This window comes from Lactuca saligna, chromosome 4 (assembly GCF_052625555.1).
Source record: "Lactuca saligna cultivar CGN05327 chromosome 4, ASM5262555v1, whole genome shotgun sequence".
In the NCBI taxonomy this organism is placed as follows: Eukaryota; Viridiplantae; Streptophyta; class Magnoliopsida; order Asterales; family Asteraceae; genus Lactuca; species Lactuca saligna.
Window position 1 is genome coordinate 280,979,547 of NC_136420.1, and position 10,182 is coordinate 280,989,728.

General features: G+C 34.9%; 1 protein-coding gene across 1 annotated transcript; it reads left to right on the plus strand.

Annotated features, from left to right (window-relative positions):
* The first annotated feature begins 7,314 nt into the window (after window positions 1-7,314).
* Window positions 7,315-9,597, plus strand: LOC145043668 (putative ubiquitin-conjugating enzyme E2 16). The gene is made up of 6 exons (XM_078992384.1): window positions 7,315-7,415; window positions 7,589-7,692; window positions 7,946-8,048; window positions 8,171-8,234; window positions 8,337-8,425; window positions 9,297-9,597. The coding sequence occupies exons 1-6, from the start codon at window positions 7,386-7,388 to the stop codon at window positions 9,390-9,392; spliced, it is 486 nt and encodes a 161-aa protein (XP_078848510.1). The 5' UTR covers window positions 7,315-7,385; the 3' UTR covers window positions 9,393-9,597.
* The last annotated feature ends 585 nt before the right edge of the window (window positions 9,598-10,182 follow it).

Genomic DNA, 10,182 nt, shown 5'->3' on the forward strand with positions numbered 1-10,182 from the left:
TTTCGAGAGCTACGATTGCTGGTTGGATCCTGAAGTTATATAGGCAAATAGAGTTATTAGACTTATCCAAGTGGGAGTCTATTGGATAAAGTGTCTAAGTCCATAACTTATTTGGTATATACTTGACCCGACCCGGCATGGTCCATTTGGGTTGCATCTCACCCGAACTATTTATGGATAATTTTATGAGAGTAATACACATATGTTTATTAATATAATATATTAATATGAGGTTATGTTATTTAATTAGTTTTAGTCTTAAATTAATTATGAATTAATTTAGAGATTAAAAGGAAGACTAATTAGATTATGGGCTATTTGTTTTATATGGTGTGGGCTAACACTCATTTGTTAATGGGCTAGGCTTGGATGGAAGTCCATGGATGATCCATGGAGCTTTTAACCCATGGATCCTTGGAAAAGGAAAGGTCATGGGTTATTAGGGTTTCACCCTAACCATGCACAATATATAAGCATGCTTTTGGAGCATGAAATGGCAACTAGTGAACTAGTGTGTGTGAGCTTGTGTGTGGCCGAAATATACAAGTGTGTATACTCTCTCAAAGTTTTCCAAGAGTTTGTGGTGTTTTGTGATTCCATTTGAGGCATTCACACTATTAGTGCTTGGCCCTCAAACTCCTCAAGAACCAAACTTATCAAAAAGGTATGTAATCTCTTCTAACTCTTTATGTTGAAATGTTCCCCATGCCATGTTAGATAGGTTATAAACCTTGGAAAATTATTATTTTGCATGTATTTAGACAAACATAGATCCAAGGTTTATTAGGGTTGCATGCACACTTAGGAAGTGTTAGATTGCTCAAAACCGAATAGATACTCGCTTTTCAAATAACTTGTATTCTCAGGTTAGCATTAGATAGGTACATCCCCGGAGCTGTTGATGAAGATAGCTTAGTATTAAGCTGCTTTTATATCATTGCCTGTATTATTTTGATGTATTGTAATGAAAACCATGTAAAACTATTACTATTAATGCAATGATTGTTGTACTTTGATTTACTATACTACATATGTTGTGATACTTGACATGACGTCATCCACCCCAGAACGTTTCCGCCGTTCCGGTTTTGGGGTGTGACATAATGTCTTCGCCTTCCCGCGATATCCAGAAGTACCTGAAACAAGAAACTGAAACTGTAAGCCCGAAAGCTTTGTGAGTTCCCCCAATATACCCATACCCACGATAATACACATATGATCATAAACAACATAGTGTTGGTCCAATCAACCATCAGGTTGGAATACCCCAGGCCCTCAACCAATCGGTTGGAATGCCAACATACTATAGGTCCAATCATCCTTGGGATAGAATACCCCTAGGCCCACAACCAACAGGTTGGAATGCCCACATACTATAAGTCCAATCATCATCAGAATGGAATACTCACGACCCACAACCAACAGGTTGGAATGCTCGTGTCTATTGTCTTTCGCACAAAGCAAATAAGCCTCCACTGCCAAACAAACATGTGCACATATAACAGATAATCACATAACAGTCTATAGACAACGAACTAATAAAACAGAACATACCATATAACACATAATACCATCCTATCTATCAGGATACCAATCTAAAAGATCATACTAGCATATCACATAATACCATCTTATAACCAGGACACCGAGCTAACCAGGTCACTAAGCATAAACATAACCTCATCCTAACTACCAGGATGCAAACCAATAAACATATCATGCCATAACCAGATACAATCCATAAAGGGTTGGCCTTGGTGCCTTAGACCCTATTGATATAGTGAGGATAACTCACCTCGCAACTGTCGACTCGAAAGATAAGCTCAAACTCTCGGATCACCGACACAAACTCCACCACCTATATTCACCATAGAACCACACTTGTAAATTCCCAATCTCCCAAAATGCCCCAATAGTCAATTGTCAAACCCTTGGTCAAAGTAAAAGTCAACGGTCAAGGTCAAAAGTCTATATTTACCTCAACACTTCGAGTACAACCCGCCACTCGCCGAGTTCCTTACATAACTCGTCAACTCGCCGAGTCACTTGAGTGACCCGTCGAGTTCCTAATGTTTGCGGCTATAAAATCCTTGGCCAACTCGTCGAGTTTCCCTGCAACTCGCCGAATTCATGCTTGTCCAAAGGTCGGGAAAACCTTAGCTGACTCGCCGAGTCACTCTACTGACTCACAGAGCCCACGACAATCTTCATCGGACTCACCGAGTTGACCATGAAACTCGTCGAGTCCCTTTAGTCCTTCATCCGTTCAGATGCTTTTTAAGCCATGAACAGGTTCCATATTGCAGATCCAATTCCCCAAGGCATGTTTATCACGTAAACTTGAAAACTTTACTTGAATGCAAGGCTCTAAAGACTCTAAATGATAAATCCAAGCTTGTGATGGAGTTTTACTCCTAAGGAGAGTCTCATACTTGCGAAAGCTGGAAGCTTTGTGGGCTTAGAGACCCAAGAGAGCTTAGATCTTAAGTTGTAACTTCAGATCTTAGCTCATACACAAGAAAACTTCCTAATATGCTAGAAAAGCCCTAAACTTCACCCAATGAGATCTAGAAGGAAATAAGGTCAAGATAACGACTTGATACCTTCACTTGATTCTAATTGAGGTAGATTTCTGATTCCTACACCTTCCTTGCTGCTAAGCACTTGTTCTCCAAGATCTTCTCTCCAAGAATCCTCTTCCAAAGCTTAAAACACACAAATGGAGCATACACTCATATATTAGGGTTTTGCTGAGCTCTCAAGGGACTGCAAGGAGGCCAAAGGAGGCTAATGATCCCTTAAATAGAGTGCAAAACCCCGAAAATTAGGGTTTCATCCACCAACTCCTACTTGTTGAGTCCCTTCTTGGACTCGGTGAGTAGGTCATTTAAACACGTGGACCAACCCGCTGCTACTCAACGATTCAGGGCAATCAACTCGTCAAGTAGACCTCGAAATCATGAAAATTTATAACCATAATTCAATACCTTAGAATCGGGGAGTTACAGTTGATGAAGGAGAAAACAAAGTGAGATAGTGAAAGAAGCAATTACACATCCTTTTTACATATTTAAGTTGGCCAAAAAGACAAAAATACCCCCATTGTACAAGGCATGTGGGGTTCACTAACACTATTGTTGCCTTTTTCTTCTTCCATTGCAATACACTAATAACGGATTGTCAGGAAGTCAAAACATCTGGACATCTATGAATAAGGAAAACTTTAGATACAAAATGTGTGATTTAAGTTTAAATACAAACTGCCTGATTTCATCAGGTCTTTTTTCATTAATCAATTCAATATTGCCATTAGGGGTACAAAATGTCTGTCATCAACACAGGTCTTTTCAATTCATCCATATATCCCAAAAAAAACAAAAAACAAAAAACAAAAAACAAAAAAACAAAAAAACAAAAATAAAAAACACAAAAACAGAAAAGCTTAAACATAAAAACTAAGATATATATATATATATATATATATATATATATATATATATATATATATATATATATATATATATATATATCATAATGTCCCACCAACAGTTCATCCAAGCTTCTTAACGAAGTGGAGCAGAACCACCATCATCGCGAGCAATCTCACCATCATGCCACCCATGGCCAGACCAAAAACTTGAAACTTCTTGTCATGTTCATCTAGTTTGTGTTTGTCACACCCCCGAACCGGGACGATGGTAATGTCCGAAGGCGGATGACTTCATGTATAGTATCATAACCGTTGAATATGAATGAAATATAGAAACCAAACATCATACATTACAATATACCAACATTCATTGTATTATAAATTGTACTTGTTTAAGAATTACACAAAAATAACATAAAGTAGGATTGCTTAAAAGGTAGTAACATAATCCAGATCCAAGGCTCGAGTACCTGTTCACTAAGTCCCTGAGAATAGAAGTTGTTTTAAAAATTGTCAACATAGAATGTTGGTGAGTTCATAAGCATGTTTGTAGGAAAAACTTTGTAATATCATCTCTTATAATAAGTTGTAAAACTCCACAAAATCCAATAGTTTCTATAAAAAGTAGTTTGTGATTCTTGTTCCAAAACCGTGTATAATTGCATGCATGTCCTTTATTATCCTTTGTTTGTAGTTGAAAAGAGTATATCCCCAGAAAATCCTATATTTTCTAGTATATAAAAGTGTTGTGGTCTTAAAACCCTAAGACCCGAGTGGTGAAATCAGTTTACAAAGTATACGAAACATAGTTTGGTGTTTTGTAAAAACTAGTAGAGTGTAAATTCTTCGTAAATTCAAATAATGTTGTTATTGTCTATAGCTCTTTTCCTTGTCGAGTAATAATGAATATATCCAGAAAATCCAATATTTTCTTAATAGAGAACTATAGTCTTAAACCCTAAGACCATGATGAAAATGAATAGTGTACAAACATTAGTATATAGTTTCATTTATTTTAATAAAATTAACGAAGTAAAGCTTCTTGTAAACCAAAATAGTGTTGTTAATCCCTATGTCAGTCGTTATAACCATACTAATGACGAGAGCGCCTGGCTTGACGTTTTTCAGACGTCGGTTTCTTTAAGATACTTGTCACCCTAGATTGGCTTAGTCTAGCTGTAACGAATAGCTCATGTGTGGGGGTGTCAACCTCATATAGATCTATACAAAATTACCTCACTCCCCCCTCCAGTAGACTCTGGTTATAACTAATAGGACTTACCACGTACGCTAGGTAGGTACGACTAAAGGAGAGTCTCACAAGAACCTTAACAGATTTACGTAAATTATAACTTCTCTTTATTGTAAAACGACTTGAGTGTATTTACTGTAATTGAAAATATTTATATAATAAAGTATATAAACACATGCAAGTTATCATGTCTGGGTGTTTTCAAAAGGTTACAACCTTTAAATTTACATCTAAACACAAGTATAAGCACTTTTAGTATGTTAAAACAATTTTCCAGTTTTTGACTTTTCGGTCCTTGTTTTTAGAAAAATTATAGAAAAATCATCGTAAGTTAAATTTTGGATCTGTAAACTCTGGGAGTTTATAAATTGAGTCTAATTTGTTCACAAATTTTCTCATGATTTTTAATGGCCTCAAACTAGTGTGAAAATGTTCATCTTTACAGGCTGATCCGAGATTATTCCTAAATGGTAGATAGTTTTGTAAAAATCGCCAAAAATTTTAGAAAAATCGTATGAATACGTGAGAGTAGTAATTAGAAAGGTATAAACCTGAACTATTGGCATGTAAAACGTTTTTGAAAAATATTACATTAAAGGTGGTCAAAACAGTCCGTAAATGGACTATAACTTTTCTAAGGAAGGCTGGGAATTAGGTTTATGCTATATATGTGTGCACACAAGACTCATTTTTGCTACTTTTGGAGTGTATAACCCCATATTTCTAGTTTTTCAAGTAATATATATATATATATATATATATATATATATATATATATATATATATATATATATATATATATATATATATATATATATGTTAACAACACATATCTTATGATTTCATGAAGATCTATGTAATAAACTTCATGTTCAAGTAAAAACCCAAAAGTTAAACACACAACACAATGGTCCATGCAATTATCCAATGGTTAACCAAAACTTTGACTTGTATTCCCCCCAAAGAGTATGAAAAAATGAAAAATAGTGGGGTATGAATCTCACATTGGGGATTTTTGATATTTTGAAGAAGATGAAGAAGACTTTGAATCTAGCTTGTGTTATTGGTGAAAATCTCGAAGTGTAGGTGTTCTAGGGGCCATATACATGAAAATGAGGTTGTAAGAAGAATGATCTTAGTATAAAATTGAAGTAAAACACCTTAAGTTTACTATGGACTTACCAAGAAGCTTAGTAATTGATCCTTGTTGATGATGAACTCAAAAATTCTTGAGGGAGTAAGGAACACTTGAGATAGAGTGGAATGGAAGAAGTAGTTGAATGAAAGTGGTGAGGGGGGAAAGGGGGGGTGCTCTGTCGAGTTTTAAAGAAAGAGAGGGGGTGGTGGTGCATGGGAATATGTTGGACAAAAGCTATTCTTCCTAGATGCATGTTAGTCACTTGCATGGATGTATGCCATGTAATATTGAGGTGGCAACTCTAGGTAACTCCTCCCATTTTTCTTCTTTTTTTTGTTTAACCAAACCCTAACCGCCCAGAGGGGGGGGGGGTCTTGACCCAAGGTTGGCCCAAAAATGTTTGTGGACTTCGATCTTGAGTTGGTCCTACGAGTTTTCAGCCCAATAATGTTCTAGGAAGGGTATTGGCCCAATTTTAGGGGTTTTCAGCGCAATGAAAATTAAATCAAGGGACTTTTGGCCCAATAGGGCCCAAAAGGTGATTTTAGGCCTAAAAGACCAATTGGAGAAGTTATCGGCCCATTAGGGCCCAATAAGAGAGTTTTGGTCCAATAAGTGGTTTGGAATGACAACTCTTGGGCTAAGGCTCAAAGTTGAGTGGAATTGGCTTATTGGATTGAGTTTCGGCTTATCTGATGTTGTTTCGACCTAAATGATAATGTATGAAAGTAGAATCTTAATAGCATTGAAGTTTGAATCTCACTAAATGGGTTATTACAGGTTTACATGGAGGGATTGTCTCGCACAAGAACCAAAATCTTAACCTTAATTTACTAGTTGTGACAATGTTGGAGACTAATGTGGTTGACACTACAGATGATAAAGTCTTGACCTAGTTGCTCCTTCAAACGATGCATCTCACTTTGGTTCCCTATAACTTTCTCGCCACAGTCATATAAAATGGAATGGATGTCATTCTCGTTGAGACACTCATATGAATTTAAGGAGTCTGGGAAAGGTGGTGGAGCCGACATGGTGGGTGATTTAGGGTTTCTTGTCGGATGTATTTTTGGCTTAAAATGGTAAAGAGGTGTTTGATTTGGTTTGATTAAAACCCTACATGAGGTTATCGAGTATTAATATACCCACCACAACTAATGATTACGTGGGCTCTATGGGTGGTTGGGGGTCGTTGAAAGTAAATTCCTCTAATTAATCCATGTAGATGTGGCACCGTGTGGACTCACTAACGAGTATGTGTTGACTCGTAAGCTTAGTTGGCATATGACGAGGCGGGGTTACCTCATAAACTAGATAAAGGTACCTTTTAAAACGGTAAAACATAACTTCATGCCCTTAAAATACAAAAAATAATTATAATGAACCTTTTAAACCAATATACTAAACATTTATTGGATTAAGACAATAACCCAATAAAATAAAATAAAATATACATAAAATATACGGTATAAAATAGTTAAAAGGAGAAAGCATGTTGGATTCCTCCGGTCTACACCTACAAAGGCAGTGTGCCCTTCCCCATATCTCCGCCATTCTCCGCCGCTATGACCGGTTCCTCCGTTTCCTCTCGCAAGGTATTTCCTCCTCCCTCTCTATGTATACATCTCTATCACTATTCGTATGTATACATACATATACCTTTGTCTATACGCCTTGATTAATTTTTCAAACACTTCGATTTCGATTGATTGCGTGTATATCTGTTGATTATTATCATCTTTTGAGTAGTTTGATCTCGATTGATTAGGTTCTAAGCAAAATTGCTACCAACAGACTTCAAAAGGAGCTGACGGAGTGGCAGATCAATCCTCACTCTGGATTTACACACAAAGTCACCGACAATCTTCAACGGTTTCTCAAATTTTCATTCTCAAATTCTGTTTATTTCGTTGTCTATTTCCAATTTCACCGTTTTCCCCAATTACAATTTCTCAAAAAGAGATCAACGAGAATACTGATCTCCCTCTTCTGAGATTAAATCACTTCAGTCCTTTCCAATCTAGGGTTTTCTGAAATTCAGATACTTCAAATTTTACGACTCCTCATACAATTCGTGAAACTCCTGAATGAATCGTGATGTTTTTTTTACATTCGTTGTTTACAGGTGGGTGATTGAAGTGTATGGAGCTCAAGGAACTATCTATGCTAATGAAAAATACCAACTCCAAGTTGATTTTCCCGAGAATTATCCCATGGAAGCACCTCAGGTGGATAAACATTAAACAAACATTAAACAATGAATTCAATTTCTATATGCTAAGTATCTTTATCATCAATTCATCATACCTTTTCACTTGTTGCTTACAATCTGTTCGATGAAATGACTCAGGTGATATTTTTGCATCCTGCTCCTCTTCATCCTCACATCTACAGCAATGGGCATATTTGTTTAGGTATGTAAACTTTCATAAGCTCTTCTTTTTCTATATTCTTGAAAAGTTTATATTTTTATTTTTGATTTATAAATATTTTTTATCGGTTTATTTATTTTGTAGATATTCTATATGATTCATGGTCACCAGCCATGACTGTTGGCTCTATCTGCATCAGCATTCTCTCCATGCTATCAAGTTCACCAGCCAAGGTTTCATTCTCTCTTAAAATTTATTTATTTATTATAATTTATTTCATGTTACTTTCGTTTCTTTTTTCTAGTTTCAGTTTTTGTTTTTCATATCAAGACATTCTACTTTGAAAATCTACTTAATTGGGTGGATTTTCTAAAGTGGAATGATGTAATTGGAAGATTTTTGTTTTTCATTTAATGCTAAAAAGACAAAAAGTCCAAAAAACCCTTCATGACAATATTATGTTGTAATGTATAAATAGATTTGGTTTTAAAACTTGCTAAATAAGGAAATATTACAATTTCCTTGAACATCTTGAAATAGAAAAATGATATGCTATAGTGAATTGTACAAAAAGCCTGTTTCTTTTGTTTTTTCGAATGAACTATTTGAATGTGAGTAAATGACCATTTTACCCTTTTTGTTCAAAAACAAATACAAACATACGCAATTATCACGTCCCATTTGAAAAGAAACAAAACTGAATTTTCAAATTATGTTTTTGTATGTATACACAAAGTTTGTTTCTTTTTTTTCCGTATAAACTCTCTGAATGTGAGTAAATGACCATTTTACCCTTTCTATTCAAAAACAAATACAAACATACGTGATTATCACGTCCCATTTGAAAAGAAATAAAATTGAACTTTCAAATTATGTTTTTGTATGTATACACAAAGTTTGTTTCTCTTTTACGTATAAACTCTCTGAATGTGAGTAAATGACCATTTTACCCTTCTATTAAAAAAATTTACAAACGAACCTAATTAGCACACACACCAATGCAATATGGGAAATCCTAACTCATTCTTTCAAATTACATTATACGATGTATACACAAAGTTTGTTTAACGTGAGTAAATGACCATTTTACCCTTGTGGTTGCAGGAACGCCCTGAAGATAATGACCGCTATGTGAAGAACTGTAGAAATGGTAGATCTCCTAAAGAGACTAGATGGTGGTTCCATGATGATAAAGTTTAAAAAAAGAAAATGAAATTGCTTTTTATTTAAGCATTAAAAAAATGGAGAACAAACAATGTGCAACTCGCAAGTCTCATATTTGTATAAAAAAGAGCAAATTTTCTTGTTTGTTTGCTCAAAAAATTGTAAGGATTTGAATGAATTATGTTTCTTAAACGGTTTATATATCTAACTCTTCAATACAACAAACCAAGTATCTTATCAATTTGTTGTTCAAATATTGTCTTAAATAATGACTTTAGTTTGATTTGGTTCACATATGATAAAAAAGTGACTTTTTTTTATTTGCTATTATGTGTTGTAAATGTTGTGTATATGATGTTTTGAATGGTTTATCCTTGGAATTGAGTATGTATTGTGTACACTAAGAGAATATATTTTGGTTGGAAAAATATTAGTTTGATATAATAAATATATGAAAATAATTAATATAATGAGAATGAGATTTAGTTGGATGTTATTGAGGTTGAAAGTGTGTAAGTTATTATGATCATTGGAAACGAAGAAATATTATTTGTTTGTGAAAAGCATATACAGAGAGAGTAAGATAAGGACCAATTTTGTCAAAGGTGGAAGTTAATTGAGTTAACCCAAAATTACTAGGAAACACACTATCCCAAATTTTAGGATCGAAGGCGTTAAATTCATATCATCCTATATACACCACAACGCCACCCAAATCGCCACCACCACTCGCTCATCCTTCTCATCCAACAGGATCTCAACTTTACCTTCTGAAACTTTTGATTGGAAATTTTCGTCTAATAAGACATTTTCTGGTTTTATATCG

What these genes read in the sequence shown, in the direction of transcription:
- LOC145043668 (XM_078992384.1), top strand. Translation starts at nt 7,386, where the DNA reads ATGACCGGTTCCTCCGTTTCCTCTCGCAAG. An exon ending in GTCACCGACAATCTTCAACG is followed by an intron (nt 7,693 to 7,945) that starts GTTTCTCAAATT and finishes CGTTGTTTACAG; the next exon opens with GTGGGTGATTGAAGTGTATG. An exon ending in CAATGGGCATATTTGTTTAG is followed by an intron (nt 8,235 to 8,336) that starts GTATGTAAACTT and finishes TTTATTTTGTAG; the next exon opens with ATATTCTATATGATTCATGG.